We start from the raw sequence: 17,083 nt of genomic DNA, 5'->3' as shown, positions 1-17,083 counted from the left end.
TGACGGACGCGGTGCCGGGGAACGGTGGCGCAGGCGGGGCGAGTGAGGCGCGGGGAAGAGGCGGTGAGGGCGGCGCGACAAAGCGAGGGCTCTGTGGCGCAATGGATAGCGCATTGGACTTCTAGCGTGTGACGGGAGTCATTCAAAGGTTGTGGGTTCGAGTCCCACCAGAGTCGCATTTTGCCGCCGGGGCGCGGCGATCGCTCTCGGGGCTCCGTGGCTGCATCGGGCCGGGGGGACCCGCGGAGCCCCCGGACGCCACGGCCGCGCAGGGTTCGCCCGTCTTCGGGAGAGCGCGGGCGGGAGACCCGTTTTGGGAGCCGGGTCAGGAACGGCCCGGGTACCGGGAAAAAACTCGGCTCTCCCGGGAAGCAATAACCAGGCACCCATACCAGCATTTCAGGAGTTACTGTCCCTGCACGGCCCCGCAGCACAGGCATGATGGAGCTGCCACTTGACCACAGCGAATATATCCTCTCCAAAAAAAGCATTTTCACGTGGCTGGCGTCTGCCCTCCCTAAATCACGCTCTGCTCCCTCTGCCGCCTTCTTCCAGCAGGCTTCTCAAGCGATGGCTGCAAGAACAGGAGCCACAGAGGCTGTTACTTGATCCGGCTGAGCAGATGCCGTTTAAAATTACATGATGTGCCATTTCTGTAGCGCTGCCACCAGCCCACTGAGCCACACGTGGCTGCACGAAGGCGGAACCACTGACAGCCCGGGCACTTCACGGCCTCACTACATAACACAAAATGCAGCAAAACCCTCTCGCATGGCCATAATTTCCCAGGTTTCCTTGACCGCTGCTCACAGCTCCTGGAAGCAAATATTTGCCGCCCTTTGGTTTATCCACCCCAAGGCTCCGACATTTCTGGGTCATTTTAGAGGCAAATGTTTCTTTCATCTCGACCATTGCACTAGGACAACCCCCACACTGCATGTTTTATTGGCAGCTGAAGGATGTATTTATATGCTGTCTTTTAGTATCTGTTTGAAATAACTCTGGGGGCCAGGGGAGGCTTTGGAGAAAAACCTGAAGTCTGGCTTTGTGGGGTGGCTGATGCAGGGAGAAGTTAGAAAAAGGGAGTCTGGGGGGCAGGAAGGAAGCCTGCTGGAGCCAAAAAGAGGTGAGGTTTCACATCAAATCTCCAGCTCAGGAGGGCAGATGGGGCAAAAGGACAGGGGTAATGAACTACAAGCTCCAGTGTGGATTTTATTAAACAAGAAGGAATTCCAACAGCAAATATGAACAAAGAGCCCCTGGCCTCGTGGCTCTTTGCCATCACATCCAGCAACTCTGCTCCCTGGCTGCTGGCAGTCTGGAGCACAGTTTAATTAACCCAGACAGCAATCAGCTCCCAGACACAGCACCAGCAGCCACTGTTTCTGCACTCACTGGATTCAACACCATAATCCCAACTGTGTCATTTTGTTGCCCAAGGAAGGGATGACTTCTACTGAACACCCAGCACAATCATGGGGATTTCATAATTTTTAATAGTGAGGGACTACAGGGAGGCATGGCAGACCAGGACTGACTCTCAAAACAGCCAATCCAGGAGGGAAAATATCCAAAGGTATTTCCCTGCCTGCCCTGTGGGCACACAACCACACACTGCCTGGTCTCTGAGGCATGAGTGAGGCACATCCAGTATGACCCAACAGGACACTAGTTAGGCACCAGTACAAAGTGGGATTTCATCATTGCACACACCAAACCTGCTCCTGCACTCCTCTGGAAATCACTGGTTTAGCTCCAGTCCAGGGCAGCCCCAAGATCTGAAGCCTCGATCTTCCCAGGAAGAGTGGGAGGAAGGATTTACCTGCACAGGCCCAGAGCTGCAGAAGGCCAGGGCATCAGTTTGCTGCAGTGTGCTCCCTCCCCATCCCAGCATCTGGGAGTGTCAGTACCAGAATGCTGTTACTGGGAGACCTGACCAGCCAGACTGAGCTGGCAAAGGCACATCAGACCCTGACATCCTGCAAGCTGGTTGGTGCCAGCTCTTGGCAGGAGAAAACACAGCCCTCGGGTCTGTGGTGGCAGAGCTACAGCCATGCTGTGCTCCCGGGCACAACAGGAGGATATGGAGTGCAGCAGGGGCTGGCTGCTGGCTGCCAACAGGGATCCCCCGGGCTCCTCCCGACATGAGCTCTCACACTCGAACGGCCGGGGGAGGGAAGATGCCGAGCTCCTCCCGCAGGGACTCCACCGGCTGCTCCCAGCGCTGCTCGTAGTAGACGTTCAGGACACAGCTGGCATTGAGCCCACTCCTAATTGCCCAGGGAACCAGCTCGGTGGCCAGGACCTGCAACTTTCTGGAAAAAATGATATAGGTGGTGGCAGTTTTGATATCCACATTTTGTTAATTTCCTTCTCCAAGTCCCCATTGTATGCTGATGCCAAGCCCATGTGTCTCATGTATCCCTCTAACTTTCTAGCATCCCCTCTGCTTAACTCACAGGGGAAACTGAGGCACAGAAGATGGTGGGCCAGAAAGGTTACAGTCAGCACCAACCCAAGACCAGAACTCAGGTTCTGCAACAGCTGGGCCACGTGCTGAAGCAGGGAACAGCTATCAGTGTAGTGAGGGTCCTGCTGGCCCTCAACACATGCCCATCCAAGGCTTGGAAATTGCTCCTGCCTGGCACAGGGGAGCTGGTGTTGAATGCAGATTAAGCATCAGGTTCTGCTTCAGTGACAAGGCAAAGCTGTCACTGCTTCCTTGGGATGTGGGGACAGCAGTAGGCTCACAGAGGGATCTGTGACTGCCTCCCCACTGCAAACCAGCAGTGTCCCCTCTTTGTCCCCAGCGGACATGGGAAAGCACCACATAGGCTGGGTACACCCAGGGCACAGACTGGGCACCTACCGCGTGCTGAGCCGGACGGGGCCGAACGCTGCTCCCAGGACACACATGGGCAGCCCTGTCTGGACGGCTTCGAACCATTTCACCACGACCTCACCTGGGAGGGAGCAGGGAGGCCGTGAGCAGGCACAGCACCTGCATCAAGGGCCAGCCAGGGCTGCGTAGCTCCTCAACACAGGCTGCACATCTGCCCTTCCCAAGGATGGCTACCTGGGAATGCTTCCTAAGTCTGGCCATGGCCTCATCCTGTGCCAGGATGGCCCTTGTCACACAACACCCAGCCCAGAGGGATGGCACCCCACAAGCCCTGGGAGCTCGGGGAACACATTCCAGGCAGTCCAACTCCCTGCAGACCTCGGCAATGTGGTGCCAAGGCCCGATGCTCCATGTGGCTCTCCCGGTCTCCCAGCACAGGACGGGCCTTTTACAAAACTGCCTGGGCTCAGGCAAAGCCTGCATAGGAGACCTGTCATGCTGGTTCCCACACGTACCAGCAAGGCTGCACTTGTGACTTGCTATTGAGTCAGACACAAAATGAGGGCAAAGGACACAGAGACATGCAGATAAGGAGCAACCAGGAATTCCCTTCTGCCTTCACACAGAGCTTTCAAAACATCCCTCCCGCCATGCCACCCTCCCTGCCAGGCAGAAACCACCCATCCAGTGGCTGCCTGTGCCCAGGGCTTGGGCAGAGCATCTCCCAGCAAGGGAAAGGTGACATCTCATGGCCTCTCAGTCACCACAGAGCCAGTGATGTAGGATAGCGATAATGCAAAATCCCCACACAGTGACCTGGGGTGAGGATCAAGGAGTCCAGCTGGCCCAGTCTGCTCCATTTCTGGGACAGGCAGCCGAGCACAGTCGGTGGGTTTGGCAGTGCAGCCCCCTAAGCCCGCTGCTGCTCACCCAGCATGTTGGTTGGCATGCCCAGGAGGGTGTGCATCAGGTCATGGACTTCCCGGTACCGCTGGATCACGTATGCCAGCTCTTCATCATCAACAAACTTGGGTGGCATCCGGGTGTCTGGAGAAACCTTCTGCAAGTCCAAAGCAGTCCAATTCAACTCCATGGCTCCAATCTCACCTGTGCTCCCAGCACAGGGATCAGCCACAGAAATCTACACCCCGTGAAACCCCACACTCACATTGTCCTCCAAGAACCGGGCGTACTCCCGGCCCAGAGAGCCATCCGGCAGCCCCTGCAGCCTGGCCATGTCCAGAGTGGAGAGACGGATGCGAGGCCGTTCCCTGGAAGCAAAACACAGGTCAGTGAGACTCCAGGTGAAAACCACAGCAGCAGGTCCTGGAGAAAAGGAGCCCTTGGAAACCCCCACCCCTGCCTCTGGCCTTCCTTGTTATTTTCCCTGACTGCTCACTGCAGGGACAGCACCGTCTGCACTTCTGTTGCTGAGGCTGGGACACAAATTGCTTGAAGGATCTACCTGAAGCCTTGGCAATAAAAGGGCCTTTATCTTGTGCCCTTGTAACAACTCTAGTGGGAAAAACACTGGTGTGCTCTGCACCGAAACACTCCTACTGTGTGGGCTGCCAACCTGGCACAGCCCCCAGCAACAGCCAGCCCTGCAGAGCAGAGATCTTTAGTGCCCTTGCAAAGCAGCCAGAGCTTCAAAGGAACAACCCCAAAGAAGAGAAGGAATTTTTTCTAAACACAGGTTTAATTTCAATCCTGCTCAGGCCTTCACCACTAGCCACATGGCAGCCACACAGGAAAAGGTCTCCTCTACAAGTTGTTGGCAAACAGGTGCCTCACAGCCTTGGAAGTAAACAAAAGCCTTTTTATTTCCATTCACAGGATAAACTCTTCCCATGATAAAAGCCCTGCAGTGGATCCAGGAGCTGCTCAGCTCCTAGAATGGAGATGCCAGGGAGATAAGCAGGACTGGCACCAGTTTCACACTAGCTGCAGATATTTCCTTGTGTATTTGTTGTCGAAGGGACCTCAGTAGCTTGGAGGATAAAAACAAAAAGACTTGTGTGCCCAATTCAGACCCCTGCAATACCACAGGGCAAGGAGCAGATGGGTATGCCACTTCCCAGCCTTCTCCCTGGGCAGTTCTGCTGGGTTTCAGCCCCATCCTAGTGCTCTGCATGTTTTACCAAGTCACCTTCCAGAGCCAGAATGAGGCTGGTCTGCACAAACGTATGGCAAAAGGCAGCTTTTCTCAAGCTCCTACATGACACAAGCAGCAGGTGGGACACATGACAGGGAACAGAGGGAAGGCAAGCAGATATACAGTGAGAGCTTGGTTAATAAGAGAAATCCCTCCTGGTCCACAGCCTTGCTGCACTCAACAAGTCCTGGCAGACATGGAAGCAGAAGCGATGGAGTCTTAAAAAAGAAAACAAGAGAAGTGGCCTCATTTCAGCATAAGCCAGGAAAGAAAATATGGAAGTGTCTAAAGAGGAGGCAGACCAGCAGAGACAAAGTCTCCAACGCAAGAGACCAGTAGCAGGCACAGGGAAGAAATCCATGGATGTAGTGGGTTCTCATTGCTGCTCAGCATCCACATCCATGGATTTCTCCCCTGTGCCTGATGCTGCATCTTGTGGTGTTGGCAGCTGCCAGTTCCAGCAGTGAAGCAGAACAGACAGGCAGCAGTGCCTGCCCTTAGATGTGTCACAGGGCTCCTGTGAACTTTAAAAATAAAGTGAAATAAACAGCCTGGAGGGTTAGAGCTAACAAAACACTTGTGCCGCTTCCAAGCTCTCCCTTCACAGGGCTCAAGGAACCTGCTTGGCCTCGTGTCTGCCTCCCCACCACAAACCACGCAGCGAGGGTGGGAGGGATGAGGAGGGACGCACTGGAGGATGTGGTAACCTTCAGGGTGGTTTTTCATCTTGTCTCGCAGGTTTGGCAGGGCCAGGCAGCCTGTGGTCTCCCCAAGGACTGCCACCATGTCTGAAAGAGAGACCAGAGAGTGATCCAGGAGCTGTTTTTGCAACACACAGCTATTCTTGGTTGGCAGGTGAGGAAACAGGGCAATGAACCCATTGACCCAGGAGCAGGCAGGAAGCCTGTGGCAAACTGGGGACCCCATAAACCACAGATATTCACCTTCAGGGCTACTCTGCCCCGGTGTCACCCACATGACCCTTCCTGGGAATGGGATGGAGGAGCAGGCATGAGGCCTGGGGGACTCTGGAGAAATAGACCCGTCTGGGGGGGCATCACAAGGGGTCACACTGGGGTGTGTTTGGGTTTCCTCACTCCCTCTCTTTCACAGCCTCCTGCCCTGGGTCAGTTCTCAGCCCTGCGCCTGCTCCATAACTAAAGGTGTTACACAACAAAGGCAGAAATAAACTCTCCTATGAAGCTTCCAGGAGGCAGGGAGCGAGATTTGCCAGACGCGGGTGGCAGGCGCTCCCCTCGCCGGCCTTACCGTGTCTGTAGGGGTCATAGAGCGCCATGACCGCGGAGCCGGCGGCCAGCAGCGCCTTCTGCAGCGGGCTGGTGGGGATATGCCCGGGGTACAGCTGGTGCCACCCTTCCTCCTCCTCCCCGCCGCGTCCATCCCGGCCCCGCGGCTCGCTGTGGCTCGGCCGGGCTCTGCCTGCGGGGAGCGGCGGGTGAGAGACCGGCCCGGGTGAGGGGCTGGCCCAGACGCGCCAGAGGCTGCGGCGGGAGGCACTTGCCTGGGGAAGCGGGGCCCCCCCGCAGCAGCGGGACCCCCGCCCGCGCTGCCCGCGGCAGCAGCAGCAGCCGCATCCCCGGCGCCGACCCCGCCGCTGCCCCGGAAGCGCCCAGCGCGGCGGGGACGGGGCGGGGCGGGCATGGCGGCCCCGGCGGCCGAGCTGGCGGGGCTCTTCGCCGTGTACAAGCCGGCGGGGGTGGCGTGGGGCCGCGTTCGGGACGCGGTGGAGACGCGGCTGCTGCGCGGTGAGCGCGGGCGGCGGGATCCCCAAGCCCATCGCATCCCCAGGGGCTACCTGTGCGACTGGACCCGTCCCCTCCCGTCCCGTCCCCCCGGGGTTCGCCGGTCGCCCCTGACCCTCCCCCCGCTTCTCTTTCAGAGCTGAACGCGGCGCCGGGACGCGCCCCGCGGCAGCGAGTCCGCTTCCTACCGGCCCCGGCCCCGGGCGGCGGCGGGGCCGTGGAGCTGGTGGCTGCCAGGGTGCCGGTGCTGGCTGACCACCCTCTCGGTAAGGGCAAAGCGGGGCCTGGGCTGGGGGAAAGCAGGGACCGGTGGGAGCCGGGGGTCGGTGGGAGCCCCGGGCAGGCGCTGCGGACAGGCTCCACCCCTGTCTCCGTTGCAGTCCGAGGCCCGCGGTTCAGGAAGCTGAAGATCGGAGCAGGTCACCGGCTGGATGTGAAGGCCTCGGGAGTCTTCGGTGGGTCTCGTCCCGGAGCAGCACCGTGTCCTGCCGTCTCCGAGGTGATGGGTTTCCATGCAGGGGAGAAGGGTGGATGCACGGCCATTGCACTGCAGCAGCCCCTGGATCTCACAGCCCCACTGGGAGTTTAAGTGCTAAAACACAGAAGAAATGTCCCAGCAAGCCACTGGCAAAGCTAGATGGGAGAGACCCAAGCACACTGGGTTTTGCTGGGGGACACCAATCCCCATGTCTGCTCCACCACCTGAACTGGCTTCACTATGGCTAGCACTGCTGAGCGTTTTTCCTGAGTACCTAGGTGGAAAGTTCTGGGGAAATCCAAGAGCTCTGGTCACAGCCTTATTGTTTTCATGCCAGGCAATAATCTGGGGGTCTAATTGCACTGCTCAGACATGACTCCTAAGGAGATACAGCCCTGTCCCGTGGGCAAGAGTGGCATAACTGTTCAGTGCTGTGTAAATGCACATCAGTGACTTTTTGTGAGGCTGAATAACAGCCTGTTATGTTTCTATGTTTCAGTGCTTGGCATCGGCCATGGGAACAAGCTGCTCACTGAGCTGTACAACTGCCACCTGACCAAGGTAGGTGCTGGCTCTGAATGGGCCACAGAGCCCCAGAGTGCCATTGCACACTTGATCCTGCTCCAGTGCCCCAGAGCAGCCTTGTGATGTTGATTCTGCTCTTAAGTCTCAAACCTACCAATGCTTTTGAGAGTTTTTCAGGGTCCAGAGTTTCATCCTTCACATGAGCATCCACTTGTGGCCTTTTGAGCAAAGGATGCTGCTGTCTTTTGTGCAAAACTCTCATAGCCTGCACTTCTAGCAGCTGCATGGTGCAATACTGCTGCTCAATTGCTTGGAGTATTTTTTTGATAAATTGCGCTCTTTGTCCTTCTTCCAGGTTTATACTGTTGGTGGGCTCTTTGGTAAAGCCACTGATGACTTCTCAGACACAGGGAATTTAGTAGAGAAGACAACATTTGGTAAGAAACTGATTTGATGTCTTGATTTTTTTTTTTTTTTAAACAGAACACCAAACAGCAGATTAACTGTAAAGCACTTAAACTAGGTGAATTGCACAATGACAAAAGCCACGTCTTGTATGTCTTCTAGTCCTTGTTGATGTTGTAGTACCCCTTTTCTAAATCTAACCACAATATATACAAAGCCAGTGTGAATGCTGGTCACAGTGGTTGCTACTGGGTTGGTCAGGACCCAGATCTCCCTGTGAATCGCACTTGGAGATAGCAGGAGATTTCATTGAATGAAAACATATGATAAGGAAACTGGAGCATCAATATTTTGAAATCAGTTAAGCAAAATAACTCTTCCCTGTGCAGTCCAGCTCTGTGCTGCTCCACGTAGAGCCAGGGGATGTGACTTTGCAAAGGCCACCCCTCAGCTCTCATCAGCCCCTTTTGATGTGACTGCCTGCCCAAGGGACAGCAATACCTCAGTGGCACTTTTCAGACTTTCCAGTTTCTGGATGGATAATTGAGACTTTGTTTCTGCCTTACTACTTGCAGATCATATCACAAGGGAGAAGCTGGAGCGGATTCTTGCTGTCATTCAAGGGACAAATCAAAAGGCCCTGTTGATGTGCGTATCCACCGGGGAAATGAGCTGATCAAATCCCACTGCTATTTGCTGGTCTTCAAAACAAATGAGAAGATTTGGTTTCCCCATAGTCAAAGTCTATAAAGGTTGGAGTGCTAGTGAGGGGCAGAGAGGAGTTACTCTTGAGTGCTCTGTGCTCTGGTGAGAGGTTGCAGTTAAATGTTTGTCTTGGTTTGAAAGACAGGTGTCTGCTAAGGAAGGCAGGAGCCTCCGAGTTATTCTAATTTTGAAATCAAGGGGCTTTTAGGCAAAGGTATGGGAAATAGGAATAACAGTTCTTTACTATTATATATCTCTATGTGTATAACCAGTCAAACAAACAGCAATAACTCTGGCAGTAACAGCGAACAATCCCAAACCCAGTGCCAGCCTTCTCGGCTGTCGGGCCCTTTCCCCTCGGGTGCAGTTCCGCTCGCAGCCGGCAGGGGCGCTGGCGGCTCCCGGTGAGCAGGGCAGGTGCGATGGTTCCCCCGCGGCTGCAGGGGGCGCTCCGGAGCGAGCTCGGGGAGCACGCGGCACCGGTGCCCTGGGATCCCGGGAAGGGATGGGACAAAGGCTTCACAAACCCCTGGGCAGCCGATCCCGGTGTCCGGCCGGACCCTCGGGAACAGCAGGCTGGAACGGCAGGGACGAGCACAAACCCCGGGTGGCAGACGAGATGTATCGAACTCCGGAGCTGCAGCAGGAACCCCCGGAGGTCTGGGCAGGCAGGGTGAGCAGGGCTACAGAGCAGTGAAGGCTTGAAGCAACGGCAGGGGCAGGGCGGCCATGGCCTGGCTCCCAGAGGGGCAGGGAAGGTGGGCTTGGGATTCCGGGGTTTTTCTCCGGCAGGAGGAAAAGCAGCCGACGAAACAGCCTCTCTCTCTGTCCAAATGCCGGGACCGACTGCCCGCACACCCAGGTGAAACAAAAGAGTAGCCAGATGCACCCCTCCCAATGGCCAGGTCTTTTGTTTTTCTGAAGTATCCAGCAATTTGTCCCCCTAGCAACACGTATGGGGAAAATTCCTTTAACAGAAAAAAAAAAAACAAACCAGGAGAACTCCTAAAACCCCAACAATTTCCCTCTTGTATCCCAAAATCTCCAATCTGCTGGTTTAGGACCAATCTGCTATATTAGGGCTGACAAAAATAACTTGTAGACATGACCAAGTACCTCCCTCCCAAACTGTGCTACACTACTCACAGTACTCACCACTAAAATCTATGCAAAAACTCAGTGGATAGTTTTAAGAATAAAAATTGCATCTCTGTTTTATTTGGGATGGACATATTTTGAATCTGTTTGGAGAGAAGTTCTAAATGTCTCTGCTGCTCTCTTTTTCTTCCTAGGTATTCTAACATTGATATGAAAACACAAGAGGCATATGAGCTGGCTGTCAAAGGATTGATTCGCCCCATGGGAAAAAGCCCCCCAATAATCACAGCGGTCCGATGCCTCTGGTTTGCACTTCCAGAATTCCAGCTAGGTAGGACTGGCACAGAATATACTGGGGAACTCCAAGTATGTATTATGGCAAATAAGTTGGTAAACTTCATTTTCTTACTCATGATTTAATGCAAAATGAGTTGGTTGGAATTTCTTACCACCTTCTAACTTTTCTGGTAAATCCAGCCAGCTCATAGCTTTTTCCTTCACAGTTCAGATTGAAGCCCAAGGCTGGAAAATTTACATCGTGAATGCCTGTGGGGGAAATTCTTAGCTCATTGTTTCAGTGTAATACATTTCAGTGCTGGGTTTTGGGGGTTTTTTAAGGTGTGGTTTGTTTATCTGTTGCCAATCCCCTTTCCCTCACAAATTGTCTTACTAAAAAGGTGCCTTTTTATCCCCTCTGAAATACCTAAATTTCTACATTACTCTTCTAGATCTGTTGGTTTCTTTTCTAAAGTATTCATTTTGGAAGGCTGTAGAACACCCTGCAGTATTCCAGAAAATCATACCATGCTGTATCTTAGTGTCTTCTGCCAAACCAGTTCTTTCAGCATAACTGCGAGTGATGTCTGGATTTACAAAGTCAGAGCTTGTGTCAAAGCTTTGCTTCTTCTGAAGGAATGTCTCTGTCCTCCTAGAAATCCATTGCTTGCATGAGACTCAGCAGTACCTCCGGAAGATGGTTCATGAGATTGGTCTGGAGCTGAAATCATCTGCTGTGTGCACACAAGTGCGGAGAATACGCGACGGGGTTTTCACGGTGGATGATGCTCTCCCAAGAACCCGGTGGAACCTGCAGAGCATCCAGGAGGCAATTTGGAACTGTCAGCTCAAAGTGGAAACAGAGCTGGAGAAAACACTGGGACATGGGGAAAACAGTCCTCTTCATCAGCTGGATGGGGACACAGCTGCGCATGCTCTGCAGGAGTGTCCATGAGCAATTCCTGCAGCACAATACGGCAGTGATGTGCCAGCAATGTGATGGACAGCAGAAGGAAAGTGGTTAATTGTAGTTCACTTCCACCCTTTCCTTGAGATGAGTTTATCAGAAGCTTTTTTTTCTTCAGGGACAGGCTGTATCATTTTTTTTAAAGCATCACAAACAGTTCATTAACAGGAGGTAGCTGTGCCAAAATTCCTGTGTATTTGAGAGCATTAGGTTGCTAAGGGATATAAAAACCCATTCCTGAATCGTTTAGCAGCAGGAAGTAGTGTCTTAGAAAGCTGTATTGCCTTGACTGCACAGATTTGTTCTTGCAACTGGCAGCATATTATCTGCTGTCTGGATTTTATTTTCCCTGTGTTCTCCTAGAGTATTTTCTTTCCATTAGCCCTGCTCTCAGACACATGAGAGCTCAGAATTGGGCTAAATGAGGGATGTGCAGGAGAAAACACAGCTTACCCAAAGCAATGCAAGGAAATGGTTTTATCCAGAGTAGGCACTCTGTAGTGATGAGAAGTGGCTTATAATGGAGACCAATGGACAGGATACACAAAAAATAAAACCGAAAATGATCTAACAGGGAAGAGGTTGGTTGTTGGCTCAGTATTCATCCATGTACATTGACCCATAAAAAACCCCAGCATGTGCTACTTTATTTTACCCTTCTTCTCCTGAGGAGCCACGGGTGTTCAGTGATCTCTGGTGTCCTACTCTGCAGCAGCTCCTTGCAGACAGCATGTCCTGCCCTTTGGTGAAACTGTGAGCTCTGTGATACCATTTGTTCTCTGGTAGCTCATTATAGCAGGGTCTGACTTTAGCGGGGTCAGAAACACACTTTCTAAATTGAAGTTAAAAATCTGGAATTACACTTACCATTATTGCACTCAATGGTTTTCCAGTTACATACTTAGCAAGTTTGGAGATTTATTTATAGAAAGCAGAAGATTTGTTCTGTTCCTCTCCTGGACTTGGACAAAGGCCGACATATTTAATCCTCCAGGTGACAGCCATAAAGGTACAAGAGTAACTCTGGGAGGGGCAGTCACAGGGGCTGTGATGAAGTACCTCAGTGGCAGTGTGCAGTCCTGTCCTGAAGCATCCCAGGGGTCTTTAACTTAGTCCCTGGACTCTCTCTGTTCTGGGTTCCTCGGGGCTGCACAGAGCAGGCAGAACAGCCGTGGAACGCAGCTGCCACTGTGCCAGCAGCAGGGACTCCCCAAGGACAGCGTGCCCTGTCCTTGGGTTATTCTGTGCGTGTTCTCATCCTCCATGGACAAGGGATCGGGATCATTGTGATTGGAAGCCAGAAACCAGTCACAAGGCTGCTGCTGAGAACAGATAATTGGTTTTGCACTCCTGGCTCTGAATGTGACACAGAAACATAAGGTAAGTCAGGGGACCTTCCCTGGCCACCTGCCCAGTGCTACCTGAAGTGTAAATCCATCCCTGCAGCTGCAGCAGGACACTTGCACAGCTACAGCTGTAAGTTTTAACCCCAGTGCTCCTACACAGTGGAGAAGAAAACATGGACTTCTCACTCCTTGAACAACCTTCAGTAACTTTGGTAATGGACTATACTTCATCCCCTCAGCTCACACCTCACACAAACTGAAGAATTTCCACACACCCCATTGCAAAAACAATTTCCAGTTGCGTGTGCCATTGACAGAGGAACAGTTTGGTTGGAACACTCCAGGCTGAACCAGTCCTTCTACACAGGAAACACCAGCCAAAACAGCAACTTTAGTAACAAAGTTTGCATTTCCTGGTTTTGCCACCTTGTGACTTGTTTTCCTCCCCTTAAAACTACTCCAAAACACGAGTGTTCCACACTTGGCAGAGGGGTATGTCGTGGGGAGGATATACCTGTGAACATTCCCCTGAGAGTCCACTCTGATCTGGCCACAGCAAATATTCTGCACAGCTTCACATCAACAGAGACTTACTTGGATGAATCATGGAATGTACAGGCTCTTTCTGTCCCCCTGCTTGAGATCGTTCCCACAGCTTTTGAGGCAAAAAAGGATACTTATTAGTGATGTTTCTGTGCCACATCCAGAGCCGGGAGTGCAAAACCAATTATCTGTTCTCAGCAGCAGCCTTGTGACTGGTTTCTGGCTTCCTATCACAATGAAGACAGATTAATTTGATTCAAATTTGGAAGTAACAAGCAGACTGCAGCATGGGCCTAACGAGACCACAGGGGAAACTTACTGGCTAGAAGGTCTTGGAAAGTAGAAATGGGCAGAAGGACATCAAGCCTGAGTGAAAAAGGGATAATAGATCTGCAGTCAGCAGAGCACTTCATCACTTCCAACTGCCCAAAGCAGCCAAATTTAGTCTGTGCAGTCACCATCAGTCCTAACACTGACATTGAAATACTCATGCTCCCAACATCATCCCCTGTCCAGGACAGCGCTCACTCCCACCGTGACTCTGCACTTAGAGCAGAGAAAGGTGATTCTGCACCTGCACATTCCTGGAGAAAACATTTGAGTAACTGATGTTATAGTTGTCTCAATATAGGTTTAGAATTTGTTCCCAGGTTCATGCAATGTTTTATAGGCTTTTAAACTGAATTACTGACAGATGTGAAGACTGTTTTATTCAGAGTGGACAGTTCAACACAACTTTATGTTTTGCCATTTACTACAGAAATTATACAAAACCTCCAGATACCAGAGCAGGTAAGTACAAAAATGCAGAACACCCAGACTTCTCTGGATTTGTTGATAAAACAAAATAAAACCCCCAAACCACCACGATTTCAGCCTTCTTCCCTCCCTCCTTCTGAGGGTTATCCTTTCAAAGCAGCTATTAGATTGCACATTTGTATGTCCTCACTTCTTCTATCCATTCAGTAACCAAACAGCCCCTAGATACTGCAGGGAAGCAAAGGCTCCATGGAAGAGGCTCAACATCAACCTGAACTACAACCTTTCAAAAAAAAAAAAAAACCAAACAAAATCCTGTTGATCAGGTAGTACATGAAATTATCTAAAATCCTACATCCCTTTCCCAAAGGTTCCTTTTCCACCTTCTGTCCCTTCTAAACCAGGATGACACCAACATGAAATGGCCCAGTGATAGTCTCTTTTGCAGGGCATAGCAGTCTCCAGGTTCAGGACTAGTCACTGATCTCCAGGTCATACTCAGGATAGAGCTGTTTTGTAGTGACCCCTCGGATAACAGCTAGGAAATAAAGAAACAGCATTGCTTTCATTAAACAAAGGTCAGATGGGTCAGAAACATGGTGTTTTCCTCCCCTCATTATCCCATAGTGCATCCCATAGCCAAGAAACCCAAGGTTTTGCAGCTGTGCCTCCTGCTTGCCCACACAATTTTTTTTAAGTGAAGAATCTGTAACACAAGCTTTGCCTCCGTGGCAGCAGCTTCTTTCCGTGTCTGTATGAAAACACTGACTACAAAGGTCTTTAACAGCTTTCCCTTCCTTACCAAGCTTGCCCAGCAGCATCTGCCCAGCATCTTTAATTTCGTTGTACTCATGGAGCAGAGAGATGTGCTTGTCCAGTTCCTCCAGGCTGTAGCCCCTGTAAAATAACACCAGAAAGCTCACAAATGACACAGAGAGACTGGGGGTTCCTGCTGCTGTGGGAGATATCCAAGTCCAGCACATCGAAAGCAGAAACTGAATGCAGCAAGTGCAGTTGCTGCAAGTCATAAACATGAAAGCTCTAAATAAGCTCAAGAAAGCCAATTCACCCAAGTTCTCAGAATCAAGTAAAAACAAGAATAGGCTGTGGTGAATTCCACTGATATGTATCTCTAATCTGTATATAGGTTAAAAAAAAATGAAGAATCGTAGAATCATTTAGGATGGAAAAGACCTCCAAGATCATCAAGTTCAACCTTTGGCCAAGCATCACCTCATTAACTAAACCAGAGCACTGAGTGCCATGTCCAGTCATCTCTTGAACACCCCCAGGGACCATGACTCCATCACTTCCCTGGCCAGCCGATTCCAATATTTAATCACCCTTTCAGTGAGGAAATTCCTCCTTATGTCCAATCTGAAGTTCCCCTGGCACAGCCTGAGGCCATTTCCTCTTGTCCTGTCACTAGAAAGTTTGTTTATCCTTGTGGATAAATCAAAAAGGGTTGTGGAACAGCCTTTGTTGTTCTACCATTTCCATCCTATGCACTACACTTACCTTAGAAAATATCAGTCCTTCACAACAAATAACAAATGGCTAAAATTATCTGTTCCCAGTTAACACATAATTACCTCAGGAACACCCAGGCTGAAGCTAAAATCCTCTTATGCAAGCTCCTAGTAAAACTTGTTTTGCTTTACCACATAAAGTGGAAAGAATGCCCTCTTGTCTCTAACAAGTACCATCACTTACAACAACACTGTAACCAACACTGCACCATGCCAAAGGCATCATAGAAGGTCAGCTCTCAACTCCAATTCCTGGATCACATTTTGTTTTAAAAACAAAAATAATTGAGGCATCACAGTGGACGCTGAACTTGCCAAGGACGTACTCGGACAATAATTGTGCGATTTCCTGGTCTAGAGCAAGGTCTTTCCGTTTCAGCTCTTTGATTTCGTGCTGCAGGGCTTCTTCACTGGCTCCATTAGGCTGGAAGGACCTTGGAGATGGGATCTGTAGAGCACAGAAAACATGTAGCAGGAACTCAGCTCTGGATAAGATGCTACAGTGCTGGAGCTCTAATGGGAAAATAGTGTGTGTGTCACTAGATAAAACGAGAGAAAAGAAAAAAAATATCCCCAAGGCAGGGGGGCAGTTCAAGTAAAATATGGATCAGTGTACATAACGTTAGCCTGCTCCATATCACATCCTACGGCACTTTGGAGAATTACAGTGTGAAGTGAAAATAAATAATTAAAAATCACAATGTGCCTTTTAGGAGAAACTCCTAGCACGACACAGTGCAAACTGCAGTGCCGGCACTAACTCGGGGAACCGGCAACTTCACCCTCAAGGAAAAGCACTCCCCACCGGGCCGGGCTGAGGCACCGCGAACGCGTGAGCGGCTCCCGGGGGAGCCCCGCGCAGGACTCACCGGTGCCCGGAATCCGGACGTGCTGCTCCGCCGGCCGCACGCCGAGACCCTGCCAAAGCAGAGGGCGCCGCGTCAGGGGCCGGTACCGCCTCAGCGGGGACACGGCCCGGGAGGGGAAGGGCAGCGGGGAACCGGCTCCTACCTCTCGGACAGGGCCCGCAGCGGCGGGCGGCGGGGCGGGCTGCGGCCCGCGCTCGGCGGGACCCGCTCGGCCAGGGCTGAGGGCTTCGCGCTGAAGGCTCGGGGCTCTCGCCACACCGAAGGGTTGTAGTCCTCCCCCTAGTCCCGCCGCCGCGGAGCACGCCGGGAGTTGTAGTTCTGCCGCCGAGGGGTACGCCGGGAGTTGTAGTCCCCTGCCGGGCCCCACCGTGGTGGGGCTGCCGGTGACATGAGTGCGGCAGGACACAATTGCCCCCAATGGCCGCAGCCGAGGTAGTTACATTCGGTGCCCCAGAGACACCTCAGCACCGCGGCCCAGCTGGGACGGGAGCTCAGGGGGTCTCGGGATCACTCACACAAAATCACTGAATCAATCAGGTTCGAAAAGACCTCTGAGATCACCGAGTCCAACCTGTGATCGAACACCACCGTGCCAACCAGACCACAGCACTGAGTGCCACGTCCAGTCTTTATCCTTAAGCACCTCCGCAATGCTGTTTTCGCAAGGTGAGCCCTGCCGCGTCCCCGGCTGTCCCCGTGTCCCGCCGGGCCACCGCAGCTCCCTCCGGGCCCGGCCCTCCGAGTCCCGCACAGCGGCTCGAACAGCGCTGGAGCCCCGTCCCGCCGCGCTCGGGCCCGGCTGGCGCAGGGAGCCGTGTCCCTG

The 17,083-nt window shown here is 52.3% G+C and overlaps 3 protein-coding genes and 1 non-coding gene across 5 annotated transcripts; 2 read left to right on the top strand and 2 right to left on the bottom strand.

Annotated features, from left to right (window-relative positions):
* The first annotated feature begins 87 nt into the window (after positions 1 to 87).
* Positions 88 to 176, top strand: TRNAR-UCU. The gene is given in 2 exon segments: positions 88 to 124; positions 141 to 176. It is a non-coding gene; the product is annotated as a tRNA-Arg (tRNA).
* Positions 177 to 1,192: 1,016 nt separating this feature from the next.
* On the bottom strand, positions 1,193 to 6,606 carry COQ4 (coenzyme Q4). The gene is made up of 7 exons (XM_032130904.1): positions 6,520 to 6,606; positions 6,267 to 6,437; positions 5,689 to 5,785; positions 4,011 to 4,113; positions 3,773 to 3,902; positions 2,870 to 2,963; positions 1,193 to 2,315 (listed from the first exon to the last, which is right to left on the bottom strand). Exons 1-7 carry the CDS (start codon positions 6,590 to 6,592, stop codon positions 2,153 to 2,155), a joined length of 831 nt encoding a protein of 276 aa, XP_031986795.1. The 5' UTR covers positions 6,593 to 6,606; the 3' UTR covers positions 1,193 to 2,152.
* Positions 6,607 to 6,640: 34 nt separating this feature from the next.
* TRUB2 (TruB pseudouridine synthase family member 2) lies at positions 6,641 to 11,792 on the top strand. 2 transcript variants are annotated; one of them, XM_032130902.1, is made up of 8 exons: positions 6,641 to 6,763; positions 6,898 to 7,026; positions 7,141 to 7,215; positions 7,738 to 7,799; positions 8,119 to 8,200; positions 8,744 to 8,816; positions 10,166 to 10,302; positions 10,904 to 11,792. In XM_032130902.1, the coding sequence occupies exons 1-8, from the start codon at positions 6,658 to 6,660 to the stop codon at positions 11,200 to 11,202; spliced, it is 963 nt and encodes a 320-aa protein (XP_031986793.1). In that variant the 5' UTR covers positions 6,641 to 6,657; the 3' UTR covers positions 11,203 to 11,792. The 2 variants fall into 2 exon arrangements, with proteins under 2 accessions (XP_031986793.1, XP_031986794.1); XM_032130903.1 differs by lacking the exon at positions 7,141 to 7,215.
* Positions 11,793 to 13,787: 1,995 nt separating this feature from the next.
* Positions 13,788 to 16,665, bottom strand: SWI5 (SWI5 homologous recombination repair protein). The gene is given in 7 exon segments (XM_032130905.1): positions 13,788 to 14,400; positions 14,665 to 14,759; positions 15,718 to 15,839; positions 16,261 to 16,309; positions 16,403 to 16,542; positions 16,544 to 16,623; positions 16,626 to 16,665. Coding segments are annotated over 7 exon segments (576 nt in total). The 5' UTR covers positions 16,651 to 16,665; the 3' UTR covers positions 13,788 to 14,335.
* Between the last annotated feature and the right edge of the window lie 418 nt (positions 16,666 to 17,083).

Source organism: Corvus moneduloides, chromosome 21 (genome assembly GCF_009650955.1).
Source record: "Corvus moneduloides isolate bCorMon1 chromosome 21, bCorMon1.pri, whole genome shotgun sequence".
NCBI lineage: Eukaryota > Metazoa > Chordata > Aves > Passeriformes > Corvidae > Corvus > Corvus moneduloides.
This window is presented reverse-complemented; position numbering and strand designations above follow the sequence as displayed.